This window comes from Idiotropiscis lumnitzeri, chromosome 5 (genome assembly GCF_059441095.1).
Source record: "Idiotropiscis lumnitzeri isolate Australia: NSW breed Sydney's pygmy pipehorse chromosome 5, RoL_Ilum_1.0, whole genome shotgun sequence".
In the NCBI taxonomy this organism is placed as follows: domain Eukaryota; kingdom Metazoa; phylum Chordata; class Actinopteri; order Syngnathiformes; family Syngnathidae; genus Idiotropiscis; species Idiotropiscis lumnitzeri.
Genome location: NC_142395.1, coordinates 26,044,623 through 26,058,723, shown reverse-complemented (window position 1 = coordinate 26,058,723; position 14,101 = coordinate 26,044,623). Strand labels below are relative to the sequence as shown.

The window sequence follows — 14,101 nt, the reverse complement described above, 5'->3', positions numbered from 1 at the left end:
CAGTCTGGTGCAGGTTTTGACCTACATGTGACTGAGCGCTCGTGTTAAACATGAGAAGAGTCTTAAATGTGTAATTAAAATGTCTATTAATGGTGTCACGTGGGGCGTAGCAACCCGCTAACCTGTAATTGCGCGAAAGGAGGCCGCACAGCCGAGGCGAAAGCTGCGCTGTAATGAACATCACAGCCATTAAAGTGACAGAAGCGGGTCAGACAGCTGATCCAGCCTAGTCATTCAATAAAGGAATGGCCGCTCGGCTGTGAGGTTAGAACACTTTTAACCTAATAAATCGCGAGACGCTCGCCCGCGCCGCATTTTTCACGTTCATCCTGATTGGATAAAAAAAAAAAAAAAAACGTTTCAGCCAGCGCGGCCACGCAAGAGCTGCTCCCAATCTCCTCGGATGCCCAACACGTTCTCATTTCACAACCTAACCTAAATTGACCGCGTTGTGGAGCTTGAGAGCATGAACGCACACACACGGGAATCGTTAGGAAAAGTGTAGCTTTAATGTAAACACAACATTCGATTGGCTCAGCACAAACATTCCACATGAGAGCAACCAATGAACTACAGAATAAGATGGGGTGCAGCACAAAAACATTCACAGTAAAAAAAAAAAAATCTGGTATAATTGTAATATATTTATATACAATACGGTGCTTTTAAGGTGAGATTGGATCAGATATGAGGCGGGGGGCGACGTGTATACCAGGGACGGAGAGGCTGAGATTGCGGTGAAAATGTAGAGCTGTACTTCTGCGTGACGAGAGGAAGGTGACAGATGTTTAAAAATGGAGGCTTCGAATACGATAGTCCCCTCACAGACACGGCTGCCTCACTGATATTCTCCTTGTGCAGTCTTCTATGTCTAAACAGATTCACATTGAGGGCTACGAGTACAAATCAAATGTGTGGTTGGAGGAAGGGGCGTGAGGCTTGAGTCAATTCAACGATTCAATGGCCAGAACCTTAAATAATAACCAACTAGGATCCTAATATGTTCGCAAATGGTTGGCACCAAATATGACAGCTTTTTTTTGTAACTTTTTATTTTATCGGCCTATCGGCGGTCCTCTTAGTACAGGAGGCCACTCTACGCAGGATAATACTCTCTTTCTGTTGAAGGACAAGAGAAAAGGAGCGGAACAGACCTGCAGGCTACTCGGTCATGTGAAAAAGAGGAGAGCTTCCCGGCCAGGAGAACGGCGCCTCCTCCCCCGATATATTACCAGCACCGTCTGCGCCATCTTACAGTTTGTCGAAACGGAGCAGCAGACAATACTCGATGGGGGTTATTTGCCACGCCTGCCCCCCCCCCCCCTCACTCGGTTGTTTGTTTACGCTCATCAGCAAATCATTCAAACATTCAAAGACAAAACTGGGGGTCGTGAACTCATAAGAAGAGGAAGGGGACAAAATCATGACATGAATCCGACGTGATGTCTGGCGGCAGCTCTTTGGGTCCATTTCGGACGTGTTGAATTACATATTTGTGTGTGTGTGTGTGTGTGTGTGTTGTTTTTTTTTTTTTTAAGTACCATGAAAATGATATAACGCCTCACGCTCTCTCGGCGACAACGGTCGTGCTCAGTATAAGCCGCACCCTCTCAGGTTGTTTGCGATAATGATGTCGGTGACGGCGTCGAACACTACCTGGATGTTTCCTGTATCCGTAGCACAGGTCAGGTGACAGTAGATCTCCTTATTGGGAGAACGGTTCTTACTTTCAAACTGAACCTGAATGTACGCGGTAGCGTCGTCGTAAGTGTTAGCACCTGGAGGAGAGGAGGAAAAAAAAACACGTTAAGTTTCCAGGAAGTTGATTTGGGAATTGGGAGGCAAATACTCACCTGTGTATTCGGGAAAACAGATCGTCAGCGGAGACTTCTTGATCTTCTCCGCAAAGAGGTCCTTCTTGTTGAGGAAGAGGATGATGGAGGTGTCGATGAAGAACTTGTTGTTACAGATGGAGTCGAACAGCATCAGGGACTCGTGCATGCGGTTCTGCCAAAAGATTGGTTTTAGAGAATACGGTGATGCCGTGAGTTACAAGTTTCATTTGTTCTGTTAATCAGCTTGTCATTGAAAACAATCTTTGATTTCCCTCATGAAAGAAAAGTGCCATTACAGCCTTCCCACTAAAAAAAAATCCAACAATTGTTAACACGAATAGAATGAAAACGAATGAATCCCATTTTGATTTCTGAGCAGTCCCGCCAAGATGCTGCAGCCAATCATGTTGCAGCAGGGCGTGGCCTGCCTGGAAAGAACTCAAGAGGGATTCTCAATACCAATTAATTGAGGCGTCGCAAATCATCTCTCAGCTCATCAGTACGGCACTAATATCAGTCTTTCTATGCAGAGGATAAAAATGACATGACATCGTCAGCATTTTGTGGCTGCTTTTCTTTTTCATAATTTGGTTTATATTTAATTAAATTAGTATTCATTTTGTTCCTCATCCATCTATTTTTAACAGCGCTTGTCCTGTTCAAAGTGGCAGGAAGCTGGCGCCGATCCCAGCTGACTACACCTGCTACCTACTCGCAATTTAGGTGGTTTTATTTTTTTGTTTTTTTTTTACATCCTCACCAATTCCATGATTTTGAACTTTGACCTCAAGGTAAAATGGATGGATGGATTACAGTATTGCTTCAGCTGGCATCTTTGGTACTATGTTAAGGAGACTTGAGTAGCTTCATTCAGAGCTTTAAAACGCTACCCAATCAAATTTAGAATAAGTGCAAAGTTACTCAACAACCCTGAAAAGTGAATTCAGACATTTGGTTTGAAGATAATTGCTGAAAGCCTCTGAGAGTGAGAACTGTGCCATGCAGATTCTTTTTTTTTTTTTGAGCGTGACAAAATTGGTTCCTCCCAAACTATACAAGAACTTGAGCACCTTCGCATCAATAGTTATCAAGCGCGCAGAAGATGCCAGACGAAGTAGCATCCATCCCAAAAAAAAAAAACATTGTTCTTAATTTAACCCTTCATTGGTGTCCCACTCACAGTTGTTTCATCCTCGTGGAGCACCTGGTCGTAACCACTCAGGGCCACGCAGAAGATGATGGCGGTCACATCCTCAAAGCAATGGATCCACTTCTTCCTCTCTGACCTTTGCCCTCCCACATCGAAGAGCCTGCGGAAAGACGACAAATGGGAGCTCGAATTCCTGAGAATTCCTCTTGAAGTGGCGCCACGGCTACAAGGGGGAGGGGCCTGCCTGAAATGAAGGTTTTTAAAGGTGAAGTGAGTTTCCACAATGCCGGTGGTCTTCACTCGGGTCCTCAGAATGTCCTGCTCTGTGGGCTGGTAGTCTGCAGCCCCGATCCGGTCTAAACTGTCCAGGTAGCTGGAGCAAGAAATTGGGATCATTCGGAAACAATTAACTCACTCAATGACACGAACAGAACCAAAATGTTTTTTCTTTTATGTGTAATTTTGTGCCACTCACTATTGGGCCGAGTCGTTGAGCTGGTATTCACGGGCCCGGTTGAAACACTCCTGAGTCCCGGCATCGGCCCAAACGCGCTTCATGGCGCTGAGAAGCTCCGCAGAGTATGGCTCCGTGTCTTCCATGCGACTTACGACGTCACACACCAGCTTGGCATCCGCCTGGAAATGAAACCGCAAAAATTTTTTAAAAGGATTGGTACGGGTCATATGACTCATGGATTTCTGTTCTGCAACTTTAATTAGTTCAACACCCTTAAACGTAAAATATATATCCATAATTGCTTCTATTTTTTTTTTTGTAGTGATGGGCAAGTACTGATACCAGGTATCGTATCAGGCCAATATTTGCCTCAATTTAATGTATCAAGTAATCGCGACAACGACTAATACCCATCACTAGTGATGGGTAAATGAAGCTTCAAATCTGCTTCATGAACCAGTTGTAGTATTTTTGGACTCCAGTAGATGGCACTCTTGGTTCAACATTGGGCTGAAAACACACTGACTTGACATATTTTAAACCTTTTATTTAAAGCAACAGTGCCATCTACAGGACTCAAAAATACAACAACTGGTTCATGAAGCAAATTTGAATCTTCATTTTCCCATCACTACCAATCTTTGCATGTTTTGTGTGTCTAAGTGGGGGTTTTCTTTTGCAGTAAAAATCTCCCGGAATATTTAACAGTGGCCATCGAATTTCGGGAGATTCACAAAAAGGCCGGTACATTTCAGGGCTGGTAAAACTCCTCTCTTCTAAATCTTGTTATTGTAACTCTCTCTCTCTCTCTCTCTCTCTCTCAGGGAGAAGGGAAGAAGCAAATGAGAGCCAAAATAAACATCTTAAGTTGTGTTTAACTTGAGCAAAGGGATAAAGTTGAATAAACACAGCCATGTTTACAGTGAGAACCCGGTCCGACAACAATCGTCTGATAAAGGTTTCGGTACAATGCACTCCCAGCATGCTTTGCGGCACTAAGAATGTAAATAATAGCCAAGTTTTGTGTCAATTCAATTTTAGTCCTAATTTTATTGTTTCATTATTTGCAAGTCTGCTATTCACTTTGCTGTTGTGTCATTATTTCAATTTTAATGTGACACCGTGACCGTGAATGACATGTTGACAAATGACTTTGATACAGCTCATTGCATAATTAAATTTTTTGTTTTATTTTTTTTTATTGCATGAATGTAAGAAGAAACAATAAAAGTGCAATTATCTCTCAGTCTTACTACTTTAACAACTTGAAGACCTGCGACTAATCGTCCGAATAGTTTGAAGTTGCTATCGTACTAATCTGTTTTTGTGGCAAAATGTAGCTATTGTCGCTTTTAATCGGGTATTTTGTAGTCTGTAATTTAAGGTACATTAATGTGAATATGAAACTAGCCAGCTAGTAAGTTTTTAAGCAATTTTTAGGAATTATGAAACCTCTGCTGTAATCCTCTCGTTGACGCTTTTTTTTTTTTCTAAATAAGGATGAACGTGTAAGGACAAAAGGGTGCCCGGAGGATGCAGGTAGGACAAAGTCGTAAGTGTCCATCTATGATTGTACGTAAAAGTAAATAAAGTATCAATAGAGTGGTGTATTATTCAGCTCTTATGTGTGTTTTTTTCAAGCTATACAAATTAATTACTTCCAATCAAGCCACACATGTAAAATTAATGAAGCCGTCTGTTGAGGCAGATGGGTAAGCTTGAAATTTTGACCAATGTCCCCTTGGTGCTCCCAGGCTTTTCAGCAGTATGACTCGCTCCTTCTTACCCAGATGGATTGGTGGTGAAACTTCTGGCATATCTTTCCCAGAAATATAAATGATAAGATGGGTAGCCACCACCGTCCTTTAAGTGCAGTGTTAACGTCCAAATAATGTTAACGTGCATAATGGAAACAATAATATTAAAAAAAAAAAAATTTCGGAATAAAATCAGTCTACCTCATTTATGATAAACAGGCCTACTTACTAGAGGTGGGCTATATGTACAAAATTTCACATCTCGTTTCATACCAGCTATTTTGATTATAATACATTAACGATATTACTATGGGCTGATTGAAAACCAAGCTTTTTTTTCACTGACTTTAAACGTCACATTTTCCTTTTTTGCACAATTTATGTTATTTGCTATTAGGTGTTTTTCACACACACACACACACAGAAAGGTTCAGTGGGGAGAAGAAGAATTTATAAAGGAAAGTGAGAAAAACGTTATGGGCCCGTTCCAACTACCTACACCACAACCTATGTTTCTCAATGAAGTGTACACAGAGTGAAAGTTCGTGTAGTGTTTGAGAGTAAAGGTCACAAGCGTGTGGAAATTGCGCAATTAGAACAGAGCGAGTATCGTCAGCAGTAGTGCAGCAAAGTAAAAGCTTTCTGTCGAAGGCAACTATGGCACCATTATTTGCACGATTTGCGGCCCCTGCACGATCTGCGGCATATGCGCAGGATGTCGCCAATTATAGCAACTATCCTAGAACAAAATTTGCGGGTGACTTTAAAACAGGGACCCAATCCTAATACTCATTGAATGTACACACAGTAGAAGTGCACATAGTGTGCACTTGTTTAGCGTTTTAAGCGTACCGAAATTTCAGAATTGGGACAGTGCGTGTGACGTCATCGACTTACGCCCCTGCATCATCAGGGCATGGCGGCACCAGTTGTTGCTTTTGCAATTTTTCTATTTCAAATTCCATTAAAACTTCAGTAAAGTAGTAAAAACTCGGGCTTAGTCTTCCAGGGAGCTAAGGCGCCATAATTTGTACTATTTGTGGCTCCTGCACGATCTTGCACAAGGTTGCAAGTACCTTTTAATTCGCATGGATGGAGGCTCAGACGAAGAGTGCAACAAGGGTGCCAAAGGGGCGACAGAGCACTTTGTAGAATTGGGACACCCTACACACTCACTGCTTCAACGGGAACATGCAATTGAGGGGCACAAGTGTGCACGTGTGGGTATTGGGATTGGGCCAGGGTGTCCAAACGGGGTCAGGATCAGTATGGTTATCACGCTTCTTCAGAGCTTGCTGACGAGCTGATCATTTGATCAGGTGTGTTGCAGCAGGGAGAAATGGAAATCAGGCAGGACGGCGGCCCTTGAGGACCGAAGCCGGACATGCCAGCATTTGAGTTCCTTTGAGTTTTCTGCCATTTGGTGTTTTTCTAGCCGCGCGCAGTCAGAAATGGGCATTTGCGCAGTTGTGGGAGTGAACAGAGCTGACTTGCTACCAGAATTGAAGCGGCTCCTCTCATTCCCTTTGATTTATTAATAATTCCAGCTTAGAGACACAGCTGGGACAAGACAAAAATCCATTGTATATAGCACACATATTTTGTGTTTTACATCAATATTGAACCATATTCACAATTTCATTTGAACCATGGATGAAATTGTGCCATGGTGATTGGGAGAGTGACAGGCAAAGATCGCCGTCAGTGCTTATTCATTCTGAATGTAGCGCTCAGTCTCATTCACTTGGCCGCCTCTCCAAGTCTTCACTCTGCGGCGCGCAAAGCCCTTCAGCGCCCGCCCATCCCGAGGCGGGAGCCACAACCGTCGTGCCAGGGGAGCGGCCAGGCCGGTCCGGGCTGCAGCTGGAGACATCTCATTTAAGTGAATGTGACCCAGCAAGCGGTACGTGCGCTCAGGAACATGTTTACCCCGAGCTTCATAATTTCATCCATTCGTTCATATCAAATATTAAATATGGTTCAGCATTGTTGTAAAACACTATTATGTTCGTTGTACATACTGTATTTTTATGACTTTGGTGACAGCTGGCGTGTGGAGCTTTTTCACTCATCTAAAACCAGGAAATGGGTGCTTGCGAGTTCCGTGCTGCAGTGCTGTCACGGCCCCAGATGGTTCACTCTGAAAAGCTGTTTCATTGTAACCGCTCAGCCCACAAAAAAAAGTTTATTGGAAAAGCAACGACTCTGGGCCAAGCAAGGCTGTCTTATTGTGGAACCAGCCTCATGAAAACGCACTATTAGAGCCGACTTTCACCCATGGTCCTGTGTCCCATTATGGGAGGGATGCTTGTAAAAATATATTAAAAATGATAATAATAATAATAATAAATTCAATGAACTGAGTTTCACAATGATTCAAGATGATGCAAGCTGTTGTCATATTTATGAATGAAATACAATGACACCCACTAAACATACCAGCTGGCCGCAGAATCTGCCTGCCTGCACCTTCATCGAATTTGAGTTTTTCCATCCAAATATTTACTGTAATCTGACTTTACTATAGCGGCATATGTGAAGGCTACATTGTCATTCTTATTATATTTAAATATGTTGTTTAATGATTAATGATTATATTTATATATTAATATTAATAATAATAATGTTAATAATAATAATACTATTATTTTTTAATAATATTATTATATAGAAAAACAATCATTCCGTTGCAATATATATTTTCAATATTTTTTTTAAATCTCTGACAATTCATATCTTCATGTTAAGGCTACATTGTCATTCTTATTATATTTAAATATATTGTTTAATGGTTAATGATTATATTTATATATTATGATTAATAATAATAATATAAACGTTAATAATAATATTAATATTATTATTATTAATAGTATTAATATTATTATTTTTTAATATTATTATTATTGTATAGAAAAATGATCATTCCGTTGCAATATATATTTTTCAATATTTTTTTAAAAATCTCTGACAATTCATATCTTCACTGTCATCCCTCATCATTTTAGTGTGGTCACATTCCGCGCCGGAGGCAACTGACTTTTCGATCCTTGTCTCCAAACTCGATTCCCAGAGAGTCCATGGCTCGCAGAATGGCTGCCAAGCTCTGGATGGTGTTGCTGTAGACCACGGGCTTGTACTGCTTCACGTCATCCCCAGAGAAGCCATCTTCATGGATAATCCTGCAGGCGCACACAGATATGAGCACAAGGAAATATCCCATTCTGCCATATGTTCCTGTTGGACCTCAACCAGTCGTCTTTTGACCTCGGGGGGGTTAAATCCCTCATTTGAATACACATTCAGATTGTAAAGAGTGAGTAAAGAGTTTATCCCAACGTCAAGGAGTTTTAACCCTCATACGGAACGAAAATCCACTCATTGATTGTGACTATGCCGCCCAAAAGTTCTTTAATATTTTGTGCATCTGGCTGTGTGCAAAAATAGTGTAATTATGGATGAGAAGTGGATAAGACGCACAAACCACAGCAAGAGAGGATTGAATTAATAAAGAGTCCAGGCTGCAAATAACTATTAGTAGTTTATGCAACAATTTCATTAGCGTGGTTTAGCTGCTGAGATTATCATGTGTAGATTTTTATCTTGTATCTCTTTTAATATGGACGTTGGTAAATCTCACAGACTACACTGTTCAAAAGGATATTTTTACTTTGGAGGCGATGACTGTGCTACTTAATTGGCAGGTTCTTCACTCTGTATCCTTTGCACAATTAAATTTGATTAGTATTACTGATCTATTACTCACTTTTATATTGCTTAATGAGTGTGTACTCTCTAAATGTGTGTACAAGTTTTAAATGCATGTTTTGTTCTCGTGTCTTTTTTTTTCTTCTATTGTACAACCGACTCCCAACTACAGGAGACAAAATCCTTTTGTTTCAACATCCCGCACAGTAAAAAAAAAGGTTCTGATTCGAAAATATGTCATTTTCAAAGCACTTCAACTTGGACCAATCACACTTAAAGGTAAAAATAGAAATTCTCTGACATATCTGCAGCTGCGAGTGACTAGCACAAGTTAGTGCAGCGCCCCCCCCCCCTCCATCCCCCGCCCCAAATGGGCTTGCTTTTTTTTTTTTCAATTCAATTATTCATATCCTGCGAGGCTAAATTTTTACCTCCGCTATGTTAAGTTACCAACAAGAGCCATTTTGAGCCTTTCTTTTTTTTACGGCTTTCCCAACGCTCGTCTGAACAGCTCACATAAAATAGCAGAAAACATTTTGACGACATCACGATCATCACATGTGATATTTTTGAGCTATGACCATGTAAAAGACATACACGTAATACACGATAATGTATACCATCATTTAGCAAACCTTCTATCCATGCAGCATTCTATCAAACTACCCCACTATCACTAATCCATGTATTGTATCCAATAATAATAATACGTTCAATTTGCAAGCGCCTTTCAAGACCCTCAAGGACACTGTACAACAATAAAAGCAATTAACCAGCATTCTATCTAAACATAGCATCTAACAATCATATATGCAGCTCTCTATTGAGATTTTATGTTCTGTACCTCTACCTATCGAACTCGCGTTCATCGATCAAACTATTTCCCCATTGAACAATCCATCCATCTAATCAATGTACCTGTATATATCTACCTATCTCTCTCACCCATCTATTTATCCATCTTTCTATATTTAGCCCAATTGCAGTTTCCTTCATAATTATTGGCAACCCTGGTAAAGATGTGTTCTTTAGTGTCAAAACAATTTAGTTTTTATCTATTTGTTTTTATTATTATTATTATTTTTAACGGGGGAAAATCCAACCTTTAATTCAAGTGCATCTATTGTGGTGGGGAAAAAATCCCAGATTAAGAAATAATTATTACATTAAGTCATGTGCGCCACAATTATGAACACACCTGATTTAATACGTACAAACCCCCTTTGCCAACAAGACAGCACCGAATGTTCTCCTATATGTCACAAGAAGTGATAATACAGAAAAAGGGATCTTGGATCATTATTCTTGGCGCATTCTCTGCAGTCTCCTTTTTAGCTCTCGCCACAGGTTTTCATCGGGGTTGAGGTCTGGGGAGTGAGATAGCTATGGGAGGAGCTTGATTCTGCGTCGAGCGAATCCTTTCTACAATTTTTAGCATCAGAGTATGCTTATCCAATAAAAATTGAATTTATATTAAGACACCTTAACCAGGGGTGCTGACAATTATGAAGGTGACTGTGTATATTCTTTATCTACATGTCCAACCAACAATTCATCTATCTATTAATCATATTTCTATATCTTCCGATCTAATCGAGCGGTCAAATATTTGTAACAAGCCACCTATCATCTATCTAATGCAGGTTTAAACAAAAAAATGGAGTGGGAGGGTGGGGGGGGAGCTCGGAAGCACAATCTTAGCTCCGAGTGTTGCGTTCAGGGTCGTTGTGGAAATCAAATGACTGAAAGGGTAAATAGGTGAAGGAAGAAGAGGAAGCAGGAACTGAGGGAGTGGGGTGGGGGGGCGAGAAGAGGAGGCTGCACTGCGGTGAAGCTTCACGTTACAAAATATACAATAGACTCGGTGATTTCCACTGAAAACATCTCGAAACTTCACTAAGAGGTTTAGGACCGAGCAACAACAGTGATTTAAAAACATCAAAGAGTGATTTAGCTTAGGTTTAGATGCGGTTTTCCGAGCCATATTTCTACGTAAATCCGCTTTTATAGGCAAAGTACTCCCGCCGATATCGGGCACTTAAAGCCATTAAGATTAAAAGCAGAGGTATTCACTAATGGAGCCGCGCTGACCTCACACACGAACACATACTCAGAGGGGAGAGAGGAACAACACCCACACTACACTACAGTCACTACACTAGCCGAAAGCCCCCCCCCCCCCCCGCTCCCTCCTCCCCTAGCCCTACAGCCTCGTTAAGTACATTTCAGCACCGGGGCCGAGCGAACAGCACCGGCCAAGCGGGTCCTCTCATGCCCGGCCGAACGGTGCTCCAACCTTCGGGCGCTTCTCGCGGGCTTCGGCCTCTGGAAACATGGCGGCTCAACCGAGAGGCAGGAAGGGGAGGAGGGAGGAGGAGGTGCAGGGTGGGGGATATCTCGCGGCCCTTTTCCAGGAATAATTAAGCTGTATTAATCATAAAATAAACAACAACCAAAAAAATAGAGGGACTTACTTCATTTGTTTGACGATGGTGCTTTTGCCGGACTCTCCACCACCTGGAAAGAACACACAGGGAGGGGGCGGCTCATGGTGAAATCAGAACCACGGAGAGCACCACCGGCCCGACCGGGGACAGGGTGTGGGGAAACGGGGAGGGCGGGCCGAGGGGGTGGTGGTTGGTGATTAGGGGGCTGGCGGGGACCGAGTTTTACCGAGCAGAAGCAGCTTGACGTCCTTGGCGGCCACCAGCCCGTCCTCCTTCAGGTTCTTCTCGATGGCCTTGCTCCGGTCTAGAGCGGCTCGCTCCTCGGCGCTCAGCGTACATCCCATGATGGTGACGAACAAGCGAATGAACAAGCGTCGTGTTCCCCCCCGGGTTCCGCCTTGGTCCACCCCGCGACGCCGACTCCTCAATCAGTGCGTTGTCGTCGCTCTTCCTCGCTCCGCTACAGCATTAGTAGGCCCGGATTGAGGGCAACCCGAAGCGATCTTCTATTTTTTTCCTTCTTCTTTTTCTTCTTCCTCGGTGTGTGTCTCGCTCCGTCCCCTCTCTCAGAGGGGGTTGGGGGGGCGGGGTGGGGTCGTTGTGAGAGAGCCTAGCTGCGGGCTGAGGTTGTTGTTAGGTGGGGAGTGTGTAGGGGAGGAGTTGGGGTGGTGGCGGTGGGTGGGGGGGGATCTCTCTCTCTCTCTCTCTCTCTCTGTGTTTCTCGCTCTCTCTCTCTCTCTCTCCCTCCCTCTCTTACTCACCAGGGCGGCGCTGGTGCTGCTGTTGGTGGTGCTGATGATTTCTAGTGTCTTTTTTTCCTCTCCAAAGGAAGAGGAAGAGACACACCTCGCGTAGACAATTTCGCTGACGTCAGAGCTTGGAATCACGCGTGTGAAACACATGTATTTAAATTCAAAGAGGGAGAGACCTAGCAGGAACGCGGCTACATGGAAAGTCGTTATTTGAAGTCCAGTTAAAGATTCATGTACTTGCTTGCTCTTCCTCACTAGCAAGACAATTCAGCACATTAAATTCAGAATAGAAGGGTTAGACCTTTGGGCTATCGATAGTCACATATCCCACACGCGCTCGACCATCGTGGCAAGTTGCCTCGCCTTTTTATTGTGAACGACGAAGTTTTTAGTGAACTTCGACAATCTGTAGCGATGGAGAAGTACATATAGACTTAGACAGGCAGGTGACACACACACACATACACACACACACACACATATATATATATATATATATATATATTAGTGCTGTCAAGTGATAATTTTTTTGACCCCATTAATCCCCCCCAAAATTCCATGATTAATCGCGATTAATCACATTTTTCAGCTACAATTTTTTGCAAAGCTTGTAACATATATTTACGTGAATAATATCTTGGAATTGATGCAAAATCACCAAATGTGAAGTACATTTAATTCAAAGACTGTTGTCACTGGAACTGAAAAATAAATGTTTAAGATCCTCGTACTAGTGTGCTCTATATAGTCTTTACTTGGACAATTCAGTGCACTAATAGAATTACTGTGTCTTAACAAATGTGTCCGCTTTCAGTCACAGTTTGTAATCATTTTCAGAGTATTGCACTCAGTGTGTTGAAAGCTGAGAATGGAACATTCAATCAAGTCAGCCATTAAAAAGCTTGGATGTGTGCCAATGTCAATTTAAATATAAACTCTCAAATTTACACAAAAAATAATTTCAATTGCAGCTCTGGTTAAATTGCGGAAAGAAGATGAATGCATTCTGCATAACTTGGAAATCTATTTATGTCTGTGTTGGAGAAAGTGTGTGTGTGTGTGTGTGTTGGTGAAAAGCCTGTAATCCACAAATTACGTCTGGATTGACAGCCAAGTGGCTTCAAAAAGAGGGACTTGGGCTTTTACATTGGATCTGAATGAAACCAGACAAGCACAAGAGACAACAACTTCCTCCATCAGTGAATTTGGGTGGAGATACAACCTCGAAACACACACACACACAAACTCAACTATCCGCCTTTAATAATATGAGCGTGCGCGTATGTGTGTGAGCAAGTGATGGAAATGAGAGCAAGAGAAGAGGGGGAGGGAGGATTAATTCCAAATTATACCTGAGGGAATTTGGAGAAAATGTGTTCAGGTTTAATTACACTAATGTAGTGATGGGATGTAACAAAGTACAAGTACTTTGGTTACTGTATTTAAGTAGATTTTTCAGGTTTAATTGATTTATCAAGCGGTCCTTTACTTGATTATTAATTTTGCTGACATTTTTAATTTTTTTTTTACTTCTACTGCCATATTTGAAAACAGATATCTATACTTTCTTCTTTCTAACACCAGCGTGCACTGATGGGCAACAACGAGGCACTCTAACCGACCACAGCAGCCCAAATCCCTAGTTGCTTCTTGCATTTTTCCCTTTCTCTGTTCGATTGTGCGCATGCACTCAGGGCTGACGAGGCGCTCTAAAGCGGCCAAGCTAGCACACTATTTGAAGGGAAGATGCCAGACTCAAAAGTGCGTCACCAGGCACTATATTTGGCAGGCTGAATAAACAAATAAAAATCTGGAAAATTATATATAAATATATATATATATATTGCAATTGTCTTTAAACATGTATTATGCACTGAAAAACTAATTTCTGAACTCACTTGACAGAGCTTTTACCAGACTTTTTTTCCCTGTACTACAGAGTGAGAGGACTTTTTCCACATTTGTACAATCGCATGCAACACAAAAATGCACAAA

The 14,101-nt window shown here is 42.0% G+C and overlaps 1 protein-coding gene across 2 annotated transcripts; it reads right to left on the bottom strand.

The window, feature by feature from the left end:
* Nucleotides 1–487: 487 nt before the first annotated feature.
* Nucleotides 488–11,963, bottom strand: gnao1b (guanine nucleotide binding protein (G protein), alpha activating activity polypeptide O, b). 2 transcript variants are annotated; one of them, XM_088295318.1, is made up of 8 exons: nt 11,581–11,961; nt 11,382–11,424; nt 8,240–8,381; nt 3,461–3,621; nt 3,230–3,358; nt 3,016–3,145; nt 1,854–2,007; nt 488–1,778 (listed from the first exon to the last, which is right to left on the bottom strand). In XM_088295318.1, exons 1-8 carry the CDS (start codon nt 11,696–11,698, stop codon nt 1,591–1,593), a joined length of 1,065 nt encoding a protein of 354 aa, XP_088151444.1. In that variant the 5' UTR covers nt 11,699–11,961; the 3' UTR covers nt 488–1,590. The 2 variants fall into 2 exon arrangements, with proteins under 2 accessions (XP_088151444.1, XP_088151443.1); XM_088295317.1 differs by having other exon boundaries at nt 3,016–3,358; nt 11,581–11,963.
* Between the last annotated feature and the right edge of the window lie 2,138 nt (nt 11,964–14,101).

Bases quoted from the DNA above. Each gene is read 5' to 3' on its own strand.
- gnao1b (XM_088295317.1), bottom strand. From the start codon at position 11,698: ATGGGATGTACGCTGAGCGCCGAGGAGCGAGCCGCTCTAGACCGGAGC. The intron at 3,359-3,460 runs GTGAGTGGCACA...TTCTTGCTCCAG, and splicing joins CTCAACGACTCGGCCCAATA to CTACCTGGACAGTTTAGACC. The intron at 2,008-3,015 runs GTGAGTGGGACA...ATCTTTTGGCAG, and splicing joins TCCACGAGGATGAAACAACT to AACCGCATGCACGAGTCCCT.